The 17560-nt window shown below is 37.9% G+C and overlaps 2 protein-coding genes across 4 annotated transcripts; both read left to right on the forward strand.

The window, feature by feature from the left end:
- Positions 1–10720: 10720 nt before the first annotated feature.
- LOC107776182 (calcineurin B-like protein 1) lies at positions 10721–15367 on the forward strand. 3 transcript variants are annotated; one of them, XM_075244647.1, is made up of 9 exons: positions 10721–10951; positions 11276–11357; positions 12131–12213; positions 12942–13001; positions 13259–13367; positions 13481–13533; positions 14513–14593; positions 14868–14980; positions 15069–15367. In XM_075244647.1, the coding sequence occupies exons 2-9, from the start codon at positions 11279–11281 to the stop codon at positions 15130–15132; spliced, it is 642 nt and encodes a 213-aa protein (XP_075100748.1). In that variant the 5' UTR covers positions 10721–10951; positions 11276–11278; the 3' UTR covers positions 15133–15367. The 3 variants fall into 3 exon arrangements, with proteins under 3 accessions (XP_075100748.1, XP_016451518.1, XP_016451516.1); XM_016596032.2 differs by having other exon boundaries at positions 10722–10951; positions 11220–11357; XM_016596030.2 differs by having other exon boundaries at positions 10723–10951; positions 11215–11357.
- A 748-nt stretch (positions 15368–16115) lies between these two features.
- Positions 16116–17317, forward strand: LOC107776183 (peroxidase 41-like). The gene has a single exon (XM_016596033.2). The coding sequence runs from the start codon at positions 16209–16211 to the stop codon at positions 17184–17186; it is 978 nt and encodes a 325-aa protein (XP_016451519.2). The 5' UTR covers positions 16116–16208; the 3' UTR covers positions 17187–17317.
- Positions 17318–17560: the final 243 nt, after the last annotated feature.

The raw sequence follows: 17560 nt of genomic DNA on the forward strand, positions 1-17560 counted from the left end.
AGCACTCACTCGACCATTACGCCTAGGGCTACTTTACTTCGAGTTCGAATCATTCACTCCACTACTAAGCCTACAGGCTACTTTTATTTCAAGTTCGAGCAAGCACTCACTCGACCATTACGCCTACGAGCTACTTTACTTCGAGTTCGAATCATTCACTCGACTACTAAGCCTACAGGCTACTTTTATTTCGAGTTTAAGCAAGCACTCACTCGACCATTATGCCTACATGCTACATTACTTCAAGTTCGAATAATTCACTCAACTACTAAACCTACGGGCTATTTTTATTTCGAGTTCGAGCAAGCACTCACTCGACCATTACGCCTATGGGCTACTTTACTTCGAGTTCGAATCATTCACTCGACTACTAAGCCTACAAACTACTTTTATTTCGAGTTCGAGCAAGCACTCACTCGACCATTATGCCTATGGCTACTTTACTTCGAGTTCAAATCATTCACTCGACTACTAAGCCTACGGGTTACTTTTATTTCGAGTTCGAGCAAGCACTCACTCAACCATTATGCCTACGGGCTACTTTACTTCGAGTTCGAATCATTCACTCGACTACTAAGCCTACGGGCTACTTTTATTTCGAGTTCGAGCAAGCACTCACTCGATCATTACGCCTACGGGCTACTTTACTTAGAGTTCGAATCATTCACTTGACTACTAAGCCTACAGGATACTTTTATTTCGAGTTCGAGCAAGCACTCACTCGACCATTATTCCTACGAGCTACTTTACTTCGAGTTCGAATCATTCACTCGACTACTAAGCCTACGGGCTACTTTTATTTCGAGTTCGAGCAAGCACTCACTCGACCATTATGCCTACGGGCTACATTACTTCGAGTTCGAATCATTCACTCGACTACTAAGCCTACGGGCTACTTTTATTTCGAGTTCGAGCAAACACTCACTCGACCATTACGCCTATAGACTACATTACTTCGAGTAACATTACTCATTACTTCGAGTTCAAATGAACACTTGACTATTTAAAGGCTGAAGGTTGTTCGAGCCCGATAAAGCAAATGGGACTACCCACAAGGCCCGAAGGCAACATAGATTAAAATTCAAACAATCTATTTAGCGTAAAAGGCTATTTTGCTTCAAAAGAAAGAAAGATTTATATTTACAAATTTTTGTACAAAGGCAGCAACTCAGCCAAAAAGAAGTTCTTTATACTAAAACCGAAAGCGTTATCAAAAGAACGCAGCAAACGACCTAAGGCCCTAAATGATTCAATCTTCATCGGAGGCCTTGTTCTCGGCATCTTCCTCATCTTCAGACTCCCCCGAGTCATCGGAGTCTTCCTCAGGAAAGGCCAACCTTCGAGCTTTGTTCTCCTCCGCCCTGGCGACTTCAATCTCGGCCCCAATATTGAAGACCTGAGCTCTGACCTCCTAGAGAGCTTCTCTCCGGGCTTGCCATTTTGCATGTTCGACCATGCTCTTAGCTTTGGCTAGGTTAACCTCAACATAGATCCTGAACTGAGCCACTTTGGCATCGGCTCTTTTATTGGCCCCGATCACCTCAGATCTGGCCACTTCAAGTTCTTTAGCCAAATCTGCTTTATCTGAAGTGGCCAAATCCAACCAATGCTGAAGCTCTTTCATCTTTTCGATCAGCCCCGAAGCATTTTTTCACAGATCAAAGTTGGGCATCAGACAGCTCCAACTGAGCTTGAACTGCTTCCTTTTTCGAGGCAAGGATATCCATACACTTTTTAAATTCTTCTGCTTCGCCCAGTAGCGCGTCTACCTGTGAGTTAAGCCATCCAATCTGCTCGATCCTCTGCCAAACCTGCAGAATCGGATCGTTATTGGTTATTCTTTTTCATCTTCACTATCATGGAACATTCGGAATACCTGCTCAGCTATCTCTCCATGCTCTTCCCGAGCCGCTGTCAAATCTGCTCAAAGTTTTTCACTAAGGAGCTTGTACGAGTCACTCTTCTCAGTAAGGCTCTGAACCTCGGCATCATGCTCCTCCCGGATTCGAAGAAAGGCCTCGTGATTCAACACCGAAGCCTATAAATAGAAGGAGAAACATTAGAATTACCTACAATTCTAAGTATAAAAAAAGCGGCAAAAACGCCATCAGAGTTACCCGATTCAAATCATGTTGGGCCTCGTTGAAAAGACAGGCGGGCCCCACCGCATTCATCACTGATTGATCTTCTTCGGTCACCAAGGACCGAAGGTAACTGGCAATCCCCACAGGGAGAGAAAAAATTCGGGTATCCTCAGGTACGGAGAGCACTATCTTCTGCCTTCGGTCGGGATCGATACTCGGGGCTGGGAATCGGTCCACCAGTTTGTGAAACGATGAAGGCTCAGTAGAACTCGACCACGATGCTTTTTTGGGTACCGACATTCCACCAAAATCGGTAACCTCTTCCGAGGCACCTGACTCAAGCCCCTCCAGAAAATCGTAGATGTCGGCCGACTCTTGAATACCCTCATAGGACCGATCCTCCAACATGCTGGCCTCTCGAATCATGGCATCCGAAATCTGAGAGGATCTGCTAATGTCAACTATCCCGAACTCATCCCTTGAAATATCTTCTACTGCCCGAGAAGACCCACCCTCGGTATCCCTTTCAATCATCTTAGCTTGAGAAGGGATAATCTCGGCTTCTTCTTGTTCTGGGATTATGGCCAGGGTTCCCTGATTTGCTTCCACCAGATTGGAAGACTGTTGAATCACAACATTAGCCCGTACGTAGGCTAAATTCTCCTCTCCTTCTTCGGGCTCGTCCCTTAAATGGCGGGCCACTTCTGAAGACATAACACCAGAGCCCCCATTCGGTTTTCGAGATATCTTAGCCGGTTTCTTCTTTTTCGAGCTCGGGGAGCCCGATACGTCTTTTCTCTTCCTTTCTTTTACCTGCTTCAGGGTAGGGACTTCTTCACCACCAGATGGAGGCTTCATGACTACATCTTTCCCGAGTCCTACAAAGGGGAAAAAGGGAGATTTACCATACAAACCGATAAGAGACGAATCGATAAAAAGATTTACCATAACTGCGGGCCTCCCATCGACCCTTTGATAATTCGACCCAAGCACGCTCAGAGTACGGTCTCTGCAACACCAGACCTTCGACCCATTGTTTAAGATCCGGGATCGGTTCCAGCATCCGAGCTACGGTTGTGATAAGAAAAGAAAAATAGATCAACAAAATGAAAGGCAATCACAAAATCTAAACGGGCAAAAAGAAATGTTTACTCACGGCTCATATTCCATTTCTCGGGAAATGGTAAGTCATCGGCAGGGATCGGGTCCGAAGTTTTGATTCGAACAAAACGGCCCATCCAACCCCGATCCCGAGTCTCGTCTATGCTCGAGAATGGCGCTTTGGTTGCTCGGCGAGCAAGCCTGATTAACCCTCCTCGATAAAGTCGGGGATTGTAAAGGCGCATAAGATGATCGAGGGTGAAGATACACCCATCGACCTTGCTCGAGAAAAATCGAAGAAGAATCACTATCCTCCAAAAGGAATGGTGGATCTGGCCGAGGGTCACATCGTACCTCTTACAGAAGGCAACGATGATAGGGTCTAGAGGGCCCAACGTAAAAGGATACGTGTAAACACTTAAGAACCCTTCGATGTGGGTAGTAATTGATTTATCATGCGATGGGATTACTACGAGTTTATTATCCCAGTTGCATTCTTGTATGACTTTATCGAGAACTTTCTCCGTAATTGAATATTGGTACCTCGACATCGGCTCATACCGACCAGGTATCGGAGAAGGCTTTTCAATTTTAAAATCAACTACAGTCGAGCACCCTACCAGAATGAATTCCTCAGGGTGGGGCTCTTCCACATCCTCGCCACCAGCAGGTCGAGATGAAGAAGCGATCTCTTTTTGTGGAACAATTTTAGACATTTTTGCCATTTAAAATTCTGTGAAAAAAGAACGGGAGTATTTGGTGTTTTAAGAAAGAATTTGCAGTAAAACTCACAGATTTGCAGACAGAAAACTCAGAAAAAACGAAAGGGAACTTAGAAAATTTGGAAGATTGAAGACGCAAAAGTGATGAATGGTGGAAGGAAAGGTTATTTATAGGTTGAAGCAATGACAGTTCAATATCAGCGGTGGCCGACCACCGTCTGACACATATTAAATGCCTTGGTAAAACTGAACCGATAGGACAACTATCATGTACGTCATGGTCGGGATCGATGCAGACGTCAACATATATCTGATCGAGCTGTTGGAAAATCATATCGTTTCTCGCCACATCCTTTTTCGAGAAACGAGGGGACTATATATGTATGGTCAAAATCGATTAAGTTAGTCGTACAGACTGGTCGAGGTGATAATACTTCGATCAAAAGGTATCTGCATGACGACGGGTCGAGGTCCAAAGTAAGGGCGTCGAGCTTCGAGCTCTAAGACCGATCAACGACAAGATCAGTATCATTATCGAGCTCATATCCAAATCGAACTACGAGGCAAAGCGGAGATTATCGAAGATGCATAGACTGACTAACACTCACCCAGAATATCGAGACTCCAAGTCAGAATCGAGCTCGAACTAAGGCCGAGGGCTCGATCCAATACCGAGCTCGAGCCAGTATCGAGCTCACAGACAAGAGCCGTTGCAACCGCACTAGGGGGAGAGAATCTTGGCGGGAATCGAGGAAAAGACAATTCATCATGGGTTCTCCACTATATATTTTTTATAGATAAAGTAGGATCCCTCTACTATAAAGAGGGAAATCCTTGTAAGCATAAGGGGATATTGTAACAAGGACAACTTCAGCGAGATTAACACATTTGGGCTCATTTACTTTGCCTTGTTCATCAACATTTCCTTTTTCTCTGCCTTATATTCCATTTCATCTGTCAAAGAATATATATATTTCTATTTCACTCTGCAATTTGTACCAAGTTATATCACGTATCCTTAGAACCATATACAAATTCAACTCTATCCGTTTTTCGGGTAAACACATATATTATAGCAAAATTTAAAGCCGCATTTATCAAAAGTCTTTTTCTCTTCCTTAAACTTTGATTCAGTCAAATTACACCTTATATATAAATGGAGGGAGAATGAAAATTATTTAGGATTTGATATTTCTAAAATTCTAAATTCATGTCTAAAATTATTGAGCTTGAGAAAGCTACATTGTTTAAAATTTGATATTTGCTTTTTTTACTAAAAAAATTCATGCCTAGAATAATACATAAGTTTTCCGGTTTCTACTCAAAGTGGGTTTACAGTTTACTATTATTAATATGGATATTACTACCTATATTCTAAGCTGAGATAGTTGAGATGAGAACCATTATGAGTGAATAACCTGAGCCTCATGCCTTCTCTCTCTAGTTTGCAAGATTTCCTCTATGTAAACACTATGTGAATAAATAGCAATATTTTTGAGGTATTTAAATCATTTCATTTAAAATTAGTTAAGATGCTGTTGAACTTATAAATGAAGATCTAGGGAATAGATATCATCACGTCTTCTGGTTGTTTAATATAAAGTCGTGGCAGTATATTAATAAAGAGAACTGTGTAAAAAATGGTTAACTGATCGAATTCTAGCTGAACGACTTTCTCTTTTTGAATTCTAATATATTTGAAACATTTACGGTGTCTCTATCCTTAACCTAACAGCTAGTACGGCCATAGATTGGAGAAAGTATTTTTGAGAAAATGATCCTCTATGCCCCTCAAAATTTTAATAGCTCATATTTTTTTTCATTGACAAGAAATGACCTTCCGAACCAAACATATTACATCTAATAACCTGAATTGTCTATTTTGTATATTTTTTGTATAATGACAATCTGTTTTGTATATTTTTTGTATAATGACAGTCTATTTTGTATATATTTTGTATAGTGACATTCTATTTCATATAAATTATATAGTGACAGTCTATTTAGTATATTTTTGTATAATGACAGTCTATTTTGTATATATTTTGTATAGTGACAGTCTATTTAATATATTTTTTGTATAATGAGTCTATTTTTGTATATATTTTGTACAGTGACAGTCTATTGCATATAAATTATATAGTGACAGTCTATTTTATATAATTTTTGTATAGTGACAGTATATTTTGTATATATTTTGTAATATACCAATATTCAAAAGAAATGCTCTCCAACCTAATACATAGTCTAAAAATGTAAGATGTGGGGTCTACCTCTACATTGGTCAAACTTTTGGGACTACTATTTGATTTTGATTAATTTTTTTCTTGTCTTTAAATTGAAGGTTTCAAGAATTGAATACAAGATTTGTCAAATCTCAGCAGTTGTAGTGTTAATATTAATGATGACCAGGCTCCAGCTTCGACCTCACCGCAAATCGTGAAATCGAAATCAAAACCCAGTCAGTCTAACCCACTGTGCTCGATCTCGTTGGCTTTAGATCTGGGTGGAAACTCAAACACCGGCGACCCTCCATTAAATCCAGTGACTCTTTCTTCTCGTTTTATTTATTGTTTTTGGGGCTTTTGATATCATAAACAACCTTGCATATGGATGAATTCGGTTCATCACCGGTTTCACACACAGAACCGGATTATCCGCCTGAGGCGTCACCGTATTCTCCACCCTATAAAAATATTTCCGGGATGTTACCGGCTGATGTTCACTCAAATGCTTCATATTGCTCTCAAATTTTGTTTCAGGCAAATCAATATCAATCCAATTATCTTTTATCTAAAAACTATCTAAAAAGAGTGGAAATAGGGAAATGTAGTTGGTTTTTTTTTAACTGGGTGTATCTAGTGGTTACGGAGTTGAAAAGTTCGAAATTTGAAGGGGAAAGAGTGACAGTGGTTTTGGGCTAGCCCTTGTAATTGATTTTGGGCTATTAATTGTATGATTTATTTTGTGGCTACCAGTTGTCAGTGGCGAAGCTACGTGCAACCAAGGGTGGTCAACTGACCACCCTTCGCCGGAAAATTATACTTTTATAAAGTAAAATATTACTTGTTATTGATTAAAAATAGGCTTTGAACACTCTTACATAGCCAACTGACAAAGGTTTGAACACCCTTGTTGAAAGTTAACATTAGTTTTTCCTAGATGGCTATAAGTGATAATTGCTCAAGTATTTTCTATCAGATGAATAAAAGCAAGAGATAAATTAAGTAACCGAATATCTATACCAAAGCAATAGATGCACATGAAGCAAGATGCCATGATAGTATCTTGCCCTCGAAATTCCTCTGAAGAAGAAAGCGTACTTGGCACATTAAACCATATATGTCACTGGTGAAAGATGCTAGCTCTAAAGTGAGGGCTACACGTAGCTTAGCTTATCCCATATCTTATTCAAAAAGAGATTAGCAAACTCCATATTAAACCTAGTGAACATTCAAATATCTGTCCTATATATTCATTTGTGGATTGAATCTTTTCTACCTCTTTGCACACAAAGAGAATGTGATGACAAAGTGAATGTGATGACAAAGTGAATGTGCCTCCTTACTTAGCAATATGTGTTTGTACATACACTTTTCGTGGTTAATTAGCATACATCATTACCGTGCGCATATGAAAGAAAGTAGTCTAAATCTCCCACATGGAGTTTTGGTGAAACATTTTGCTAACTATCTTTTTGTTGAGTTGTTTATACAAAAACATAAGAGAAGATCCTTTTCTGTAGCATCTCAACAAGAAAGTTCAACTTATAAGAGGTTCAGGCCGGGATCTTTTTATGTTTGGTTCCCGGACCAGCTTTAGCCCAACCCTTGAGGTCAGTGGGCTAATTGGGGCTTGGCTAATAAGAAGTCTTGATTCTAAAAGTCCAAATTAATGAGTTCGATTGGCCTGGTAAACCTCAGGAATAAGGTCATTTTAATGGCTATAAACAAACGGTTTTTTGCACTTTTGGACACAACATGCTTTTAGAATAAGAAGAATATTCCAACTAAAAAAAAGGTCGTGAGCGTGTCTGCCTTTAGTCTCTTATTCTTCTACTACCTTTTATATAGTTGGACGGTTCAAAGAATGTTTTGGTTGAATAGATACCTCAAAAGGTACAGTGTGTTTAGTCCAGTTTAGAAATAAAGTTAATTCATCAATACGTTATGTATATTCTCCGCGCGAAAAGGAAGCAAAACGAAAGTCACTAATAATATATTATCTCCTTTATGGAAAAAAGGATATTACTTTTTTCAAATAAAAGGTATATATCGTTTGGATTTTATCAGTTTCTTTTACTCTGCATTCGATGTTTATATTGTATTCTTTTGTATGATTGAATACGGTGGCGGATCTAGGTTTTCTAAAGGATCCGAGACCCACAGTCGGGGAGGAATTTGATAGTGATTAGGGAAAAAAGACTTGGAAGAACTGAAAGAAAGAAAAAGAAAAATGGAAATGAAGAAGTCCTAATAATAGAATGAGTGCCCAAGTGCGATATTTATTTGTTCCTAGAAATAATTTACACTATTACTAGTATATAAGGGTTTTTTTTTTGTTTGGGGGGAGGGTGGGATTGAACAGAGGTTCATGTGAGTTGTGACCCATGATCCACCGGTTAACCACCCATATTATTCACTAAAAAATGGGTTGGATAATAAATTTTAAAAAAATTAGTCAAATATGGATAAATGACCATATTATTCATTTATAAAATGAATAATCAATAGAAAACTAATTGGTTTAACTTTTACATTTGTAAAACCTCAAATTGTGGGTTCCCCAAGTTTGTGAGACTAGGAATTTTTTCAAAAAATGATCATATTCAAGAAGTCATGGATAATATGGTTACTCATATTATCCGCCGGTTAACCCATTTTCTATTCGTATTAAATATGGATCGGTTGGATAATTTATCATTACCCGTTTTTGACCCATCCCATATCCAACCCGACCCACCCATTTGCCGCCCCTAATCACGAGATATGTTAGGTATAAATAATAAAAACTAAAGATAATGCAATTAGAGCTGTATTTTTTTTGTGTGGATGATTCACTAAAGAGATACTCATTATGCTGTAATACTACACATCATGAACTGCAATGATAATACTTAAAATAACTAAGGGAACAGATTGCGAAGTGCCATGATCAATTTTCTTCTGAAATGGCAAATATATATATATATTGATTTAGTGGATCTGCATAATTTGGATACATGAAAAATAGTAGAAACGAAATAAGCTGAAGAATAGTAGAAACAAAAAGACATAAAGATGGAGAATAGTAGCAACGACTTAAAAAGTAATTTGATGAAAAAATGATGTATGTCAGAAAGATAAAATCAATAATTCATGAAAATGTCAAATAAAAAAGAAACTTTTATTGATGCCATGTGAACTATGGGACCCGACAAGGTTGAAAAGAAATGTTCACTATATAAATATATATATATATATATATATATATATATATATATATAACTGCTCTACCATAGTAGGCTGGAATCTTTGTATATTAACGGTGTCCATTGTTAATGGAAGAGTCAAAACATAATGCAAGAAGGACAATTCACATGTGAAGCCTACCTTGCTATCTACTGATTATACCTTCCTATAACGGCAATGTCAAAGGGTATTTGATAGGTTGGTATCTATAAAAGTTAAGTACTAATTATGGTGGAGTCAATATTTGAAATTTATGAATTTAAAATTTTAGTTCATTTAAGTTACTGTCTTCTTAATTAATAATTTATATATATTTAATAAATTTTTAAGACAAATAAATAATTTAGATCAAATCTATTTATTTCGACCAAACCAGTAAGCTATATCTAGCTCCAGCCCAGCTTGTTAACTACCTAAAATAGTAGTGCTTTGATTGGGAAAATTTGACAAAACAAAGGGTAACCAAAGGAACATTTTGGTCCCATCGGCAGGCTCCACCATGTTACTTTAGTTCAGTAATCAACATACAACATTAAAAAAGATTGTCATATCAATTTAGAACTGGTAAAGTAAGGAAACATTGATGAAAAAAAAGTAAACATGATGTTACTTTCTTCAATACTGAAATTAGACCATAAATCCAAAAAGAAACAAGGAGGTGCAGAAAAGGTAATTTTCTTCCTAAGCGTCCAGCACCAGCAATAAACAATGCTAAAGTCACAAGCTCTGATGGTCCATTTAGTTTGGAGGATGGTTATTCATATAGATGATGATATGGGATCGATCCCCTCAATGCTTTCTGGGTCGAGTCTGTCGCACAGGGCTTGCCTAGTGCGGTTTATATTCCCTGTGTGGTTTGCAGACTATTACACAGTGAGGGTTTACACAGTGAGGGTTTACCCAGTGCGCACAGAGTGCTCACTCGAAGGGCAGGCTATGATAGAGACTGTAGCGGCTACAGGTTTTCTTGAAATTCCAAAAAAAAAATAAATAATAATAACAGTGGGGGTTTACCCAGTGCGCACAGAATGCTCATTATAGAGTGCTCACCCGAAGGCATTCTTGGAATTCCAAATAAAAATAAAAATAATAATAACAGTGAGGTTTACCCAATGCGCACAGAATGCTCATTATAGAGTGCTCACCCGAAGACAGGCTGTGACAGAGACCGTAGCGGCTGCGGGTTTTCTTGGAATTCTAAAAAAAAAAAATAATACATTGACAAACTTAATTATTACTAGTATTTTTATAAAAGTTTATATATGCGGATAAAAAAACTTAGTCCAGGGCTCAATATAATATCCTCAACTCAATTTAAAGTTTTTTCTAACTTAGTCAAGTCTTTCTAGAAGAAAATAAAGAATATTCCATTTTGTCCAGGGCAAACAGCCCTCAACTTCCACGATCTAGAAAGCGCGTGCGCATCACTCACCCTACTGTTTTTTGTTTTGCCCCCAATTTTCTCCAATTTGGCCTACCTTCAATTCAAAAACTTCATAGCCATTGATATTACACCTGCTTTTCGAGCTGTTATATAACTAGCTCCTTCTCAGACTTTTCTGTTTGTCTGTTCAGTGGACGGTCTGATCAATCGGTATGTTCCCCAATTTCCCCCCTTTTTTATACTACTTGATGTTCGCATTTTAAGATTACATAATTTGGTAGAGGATTCATGTTCTACACTGTCAATATGATGCCGGTTGTAGCATGATACTTTCTCATCTTTTTTAGGTTATCAATGTGCATGTATTATAGAGAGTTTTGCTTAATTGGCTTTAAGTATTACAGTATTTTCTTCTCCCTTGAATCTGCGCCGTGTAATTGCTTGGATAAGATGGTTTCAATGATATATTGTAGTGAAGCTGGTTGCTCAGTACTAGTCTAGTTGTGTTCTTCCTCGTTTCTCTTCGTTCTTCAGTAGATGGGCTGTTTCCAGTCTACAGCAAAAAAGCAGTTCCCTGGACACGAAGATCCTGTAGTCCTTGCATCTCAAACAGCCTGTGAGTTATTTATTGATCTTTCTTCAATTGTGATTTTAATGTGTGCATTTGATTTGATACAATTTGAGCTTGCCTCTGAATTAAGAGGTTTGTAGTGAACAATCTGGCAAAAGTGAATGGAAGTCAAAAGCAATGACCTTTGATTCTGAATTCCTTTCCATTTTTAAGGTGTTGAATCCATTTCAGTGTTTATGGCTGGCATTATGCTTGTAGCCTCTTCGTGTGGGATGTGGTGCTTCTTATCTTAAAATTTGAAAGTATAGCTTGAGCAGTCTTTTATTCAGCAAGATGAGACGTGCATATCAAAGTTTTAACTGTGATGACGTGGAAATGGATAGAAGAAAAATAGATGATAGAGAAGTTCCTGGAAACATGAATAAGAATTGGGCATGAGAATTTATGATCCAATAATCTGTTGAAATGAAACTGTTACTTCAGAGGTATGTTAAAAATTAGCATCGAAAGGTACCTAGGCTTGCAACAATTTGGTGCGGACCTGTACCATTAGGTTCTATGAATTACTCTTACAATATATTCGATCTATTAATTGTTTTAAGTGCTCTAAACAGACATTGGCCTGATGTAGTTACAAACTTCAGGTCTAGTCATTTGATTATCCCATAAGTTCTCGCAGAATAATTTTAGTTGTTTATCTATTCCCACTCAAACCCCAAAACCCAGTTTGTATTGTTTCCTACTACCCAAATCCTCTTTTTGCATGTCCTTGCTTAGTTGCTTATGTGTTTTCCTCTCTGTTATTTCCTCTTTTGCAGTTAGTGTAAGCGAAGTTGAAGCATTGTTTGAGCTGTTCAAGAATATTAGCAGTTCGGTAATTGATGATGGCCTAATTAGCAAGGTAGTCTTCCCTTAATGCCCAAACATACTCTTACTGGCTCTCAATGTGGGGTTGTGACTTCCTGCTGCATCATTCCAGATGGATGTTGTATGAGTTACTTCAATACTAGACTAAATTCTGTGTCTTTCATCATCTAACTGGGCATCTTTATGAGTTAACTTTTTTGCCTTTTGACCTTCAATTAAAGTTAGAAGGTAGTGTTATAGACTACTTTACTTGAAAGATGGAAAGGGATGGAAAAATGTAATATTACTTGATGTATCTTGAATCATGGCATTTGGTAGGCATGGAAAAACTTTCCCTGTCACAGCTACAACAGGAATCATAATTGCCTTTTTCTGATGGTTACTCTATCATGAGATGAGAAAGTTAATTTTGCAAGAGTGAAAAGGTTATTTCCGGGAGATATTTGGTGGAGTTTGCTCTTTCACGTAAACTGCACTGCCATAGATAGTCGAAGCTATGCATTGCAGAGAATGGCATGGCTTCATTTGCAATTCTATTACGGTATCAATTTGATGAAGTCTATTTTCTTTGGAGACTACATCTCATCCTTGCATCTCTTTTCCTTTTTAGTTTCTAATAACGGCACAGAATATCAAACTGTTTTGTGGTTAAAAAATTCTGCTGAAACTTCTGAAGATCTATTATAGGATAATATATTTTTTTTCCCCTTATAAGTACTTATTTTAGTGCTTATGCTTGTGAAAATCATGTTGGAGGTGCAGGAAGAATTTCAGTTGGCTTTATTCAAGAACAGAAATAAAGAAAACCTTTTTGCAAATCGGGTATGATTACTTCTTTGAGTATGTTGATTTTTTCCTCTTTGATATAGTGCTGGTTCATAGCTGGCAGTTTGAGCATGCTTTTTAAGAATTGCTTGAAGTAAAATTAGCATAGAGGTTATAGCTTAATATGTTGTATCAAAGAACGCCTATAATATGTCATCAAGATGTGGATTAAGCTAAGCTGATATAAATTTACATGAAAAAGCTCAGAACTATTTATGGTATATCAATTTGCCTCTTGAACTTTCTGCGTGCAGATTTTTTATCTCTTTGATGTAAAGCAAAAAGGAGTTATCGATTTTGGTGATTTTGTTAGGGCACTTAATGTTTTCCACCCAAATGCCTCGCAAGAAGAGAAGATCAATTGTAAGTGAAATAAAAGATAAATATAACTGTTTAATTCGTCTTTTATGTTTCCATTAAATGCTTAACTGGCACCCAAATAGTCAGATGGAAACTTCATCATTCTGCCATTGCAGTTTCATTTAGGCTTTATGATTTGGATGGCACGGGGTTCATTGAGCGGCAAGAGGTATTCTATTCTAGTTTGTCAGTTTTCATGCTGTGTTGAAAATCGTCTAGAAGCATCTTGTAATTTTTAGCTTGTTGCAAAGTTGGAGCTTGTCACATTCTCAAAAGATACATAAATATGAAAAGGAAAAAAGTAATGAGTTTTATTGTCTTTTGAACAAGGTGGGTTGCTCTGATGGTAAGCGTCCTCCACTTCCAACCAAGAGGTTGTGAGTTCGAGTCACCCCAAGAGCAAGGTGGGAGTTCTTGGAGGGAAGGATGCCGAGGGTCTATTGGAAACAACCTCTCTACCCCAGGGTAGAGGTAAGGTCTGCGTACATACTACCCTCCCCAGACCCCACTAGTGGGATTATACTGGGTTGTTGTTGTTGTTGTTGTTGTTGTTGTTGAACAAATTAAGGTTCCTTTCCTCTAACCGTGTTTGTGGAGAGTGATAAGTGTTGCCAAATCTTGCGGCTATTGTTATTTGAAAAGCGATAAGTGTTGATTGTTCGTTTTCAACTCTTTTTGCTTAAGACGGGCCAACGTAAGTATACTTGGAGGGAGGAAGTTTGAATGTGGTCTTTGATCCTATCTGTCTCATTGGTCCATGATCATTATTAGGTCAGAGAAAAAGTTGAACCTTATATTCTTTCTAGATGTTTAAGACCGTGCACTTTTCACTCTGCTGCTGTTAGTCTACTAGTTGTTCTTCTCTTCCTTATTTTAAGTTTTAGCAGCTTCTATGGAAGACTTAGAGACTGGCATTTTCCAGGCATTTATTGCACTTCAAGTCACTTATTGGCTGTGTACTCTTTGCATATTGTAACCACCCCTTTACTCAAGTTCTTAGCCATCTTGGAAGTTGGAGGAAGCAGTCATTTGATATTTGCTTACTTTCCCCTTCAGAGTTCAAAGCAGTGTCTGATGAATGGTTATACAGAGATGAAATCACATTTACATCATATTTTGATTTTTAGTATTGTCTGTAATTTTGGCAGGTTAAGCAGATGTTAATTGCAATTTTATGCGAGTCTGAGATGAAGTTGGCCGACGAGATCATTGAGATAATACTGGATAAGGTAATTTACTGATGATAACCAATTTAAGTTTCCATCATCCTAGTCCATAAAATTGGTACCTCTGCTCCTCTGTTTGATAAGATGTAAAGTTAACCAATGCGTTCTGTTTGCATTTAGTATCACTTTAATATGTCGTTGGATCCTTGCCTCTCAACCAAGAATAGCATATTCGAACTAGCCATAACAACATCTTTCACCTTGCTGGTCATTTGCACTCCTAATAGTCTTGTCTGGTGGAATTTTAGTAACTAGTCAATGTAATTTCAATGTGTAGACATTTTTGGAGGCAGATTCAAATCAGGACGGAAAGATTGACAAATCTGAGTGGCACAATTTTGTGGGCCGAAATCCTTCATTATTGAAGATAATGACCCTTTCGTATCTGAGGTATCATGTTTGATATTGGATATATGGTGAACATAAATAAATTCGATGGAGGACGTTGTCTGATGAGATTTTTCTTGTTTTGATGCAGGGATATAACTACTACTTTTCCAAGTTTTGTATTTCATTCCGAAGTTGATGAGATGGCTACCTAACTAAGAAATGTAATTCAGACCGATTATTTTTCTCCTTATTCTGGTAATTTATTGACGCACCTAAGTTTGTTGGGGACTGGGAGCTTTTTCAGAATATAGAAAAACTAAAGGTGATTAAAATGGAAACAGTAGTGATTGGGTCAAGAGGTTAAGCTAGCCTTCCATTGTAAAGTGATTTTGTTGGCAATATTCCGTCGTTTAATTTATACCAGCTTTGTATACTCTATTCTTAGAAGCTCATGATTTGTACTACCAATTCTTGGGGAATGTATAAGATTAGGATCTTTATTTACTTAAATTGCTTTAATAATTGTTATTGGAATTAGATAATTGAAAGTTGGATTACCTAATGGGTTGTGTTATGTGCCATCACGACTAGTTGGATTTTGGGTCGTGACAACAACGCTCTTCTTTGCATCTAACAAAATTGAACTTTTCAATTGTCTTGTTAAAGCAAATATTCCAACTTCGAGAAGCTTGCTTTAGTCCATAAATGGATCTTTGTAGCTTGCAAATCTTATTATGATCAGGCGGAGAAGTGAAACCTTCAGGTTGTGTCATGTACACATCCTCTTCTAGCTCACCATAAAGGAAAGTTTTTTTCACATCCATTTTCCATATTTCATTGCCAGAACCTTGTGTCGCCTCTTCATAGGTCTTAGGGTCATCATCATTATGATCAACCTCATTTGATGCAGGTATACTCTGTAAAAGAGTCAAGACGCAATCAATATGTTTTCACGGACAAGCGTGTGATTTCACCAGATAGAATGAAAAATGTATGCACCTTCAAAAACTGGTTTAAGTTTAATTAAAATGAAACAAAGGTATTACACCTTTCAATCAAGTGGTCAACCGCATTTCATGTTCAGCTGAAATCCAGCCATGAAAAATTATCAGCACAAAATCCCATGAATGAAAATGGAGTCGTCCTTTCCCTAAGACCTCTCTTTACCACAACATTTCCATTCTTCTCTACTTTCACCTTCTTTTCTTAGCATTCTTTACTTTTCTCAAGTTGGTCCAGCTTCTCTTTCCCTTTTTGAGAGGGGGCAGGGTTTATTTTTCAATCAACCATGGCTTTGCCATGGATTCTTCTCCTCTTATTTTCATCTCTAGCTTCCGTTTCATTCACCCAATCAACCCTCACATTGGACTACTATGCCAAAACATGTCCTAAATTTGAAGAAATTGTTAGGGACGTTGTCCTCCAAAAGCAACAGCAGTTCCCTGTCGCTGCGGCAGCTACCCTAAGTCTCTTTTTCCACGACTGTGCTGTGGATGGTTGTGATGCCTCCGTCCTTATCAAGCCAACAGCCTTCACCAAACCTGAGCTCGAGCATGACATCAACCACTCCCTTGCAGGCGATGGCTTCGATCTTATTTCACGTATCAAGACCGCCCTCGAGCTTGCTTGCCCTGGCGTTGTATCTTGTGCAGATATTCTTGCCACAGCTACAAGGAATCTTGTTGTTATGACTGGTGGACCTCACTATAAAGTTCCTCTAGGCCGAAAAGACAGCCTTGTTTCCCAAGCTTCAAGTGTAGAAGGAAAATTACCTCGTGCAAATGAAACAATAGATCAAATGATCAAAACATTCCAAGGTCTAGGTTTCAACATCCAAGAAATGGTTGCATTAGTTGGAGGTGGACATACTATTGGCTTTGCTCATTGCAAGGAGTTTGCTAATCGAATTTTTGGCACTCCTGACCCAACAATGAATCCCAAATTGGCAGAAAGATTGAGAGGAATGTGCGCGAATTATACGACTAACACTGACATGGCAGCCTTCCTTGACGTGATAACCCCCGGCACTTTTGATAACATGTTTTTCAAGAATTTGATGAAGGGTTTAGGAGTTCTTGGTTCTGATCAATTGCTTTTGAGTGATCCAAGGACAAGGCCATTTGTTGAGAAATATGCAAATGATAGCCAGGCTTTCTCTATAGATTTTGCTCATGCCATGGAGAAGCTTAATATTTATCAAGTTAAAATTGGCAATCAAGGAGAGGTGAGGAGGAGATGTGATGCAGTTAATACTGCACAGATGTGAAAAAAGAGAAGATAAAGGATTATGAGTTCTTGATTATGTTGTTTGAATCACATATATAACTGTTGATGATGATGGTGTGCATGTTTGTGTTTATGATGATCAAAGGTAATTGAATACTTATTAAAGACTAACTGTGAGATTATTTGATAAGATTTCTTGAAAATTTTCCAGGATATTGAATTAGGGGATAACACGGTCCTTGCTTCACGATTGAAAATCTGGTCTATTGTTCCGTTTCAAGTGAAAAAAATATTGCGACAATTATCAAAGAAAAACTAGAACTCATTTAACAAAGTTTAACATCTCTTATTGCACTCATTTTTTTTTGATATTCCTGGTATCCCGTCGGTTGTTTGTTAACTTTCTCAATCTTC

Source organism: Nicotiana tabacum, chromosome 22, assembly GCF_000715075.1.
Source record: "Nicotiana tabacum cultivar K326 chromosome 22, ASM71507v2, whole genome shotgun sequence".
NCBI lineage: Eukaryota > Viridiplantae > Streptophyta > Magnoliopsida > Solanales > Solanaceae > Nicotiana > Nicotiana tabacum.

What these genes read in the sequence shown, in the direction of transcription:
- LOC107776183 (XM_016596033.2), top strand. Translation starts at nt 16,209, where the DNA reads ATGGCTTTGCCATGGATTCTTCTCCTCTTATTTTCATCTCTAGCTTCC.
- LOC107776182 (XM_075244647.1), top strand. Translation starts at nt 11,279, where the DNA reads ATGGGCTGTTTCCAGTCTACAGCAAAAAAGCAGTTCCCTGGACACGAA. An exon ending in CCTTGCATCTCAAACAGCCT is followed by an intron (nt 11,358 to 12,130) that starts GTGAGTTATTTA and finishes CCTCTTTTGCAG; the next exon opens with TTAGTGTAAGCGAAGTTGAA. An exon ending in ATGATGGCCTAATTAGCAAG is followed by an intron (nt 12,214 to 12,941) that starts GTAGTCTTCCCT and finishes TTGGAGGTGCAG; the next exon opens with GAAGAATTTCAGTTGGCTTT.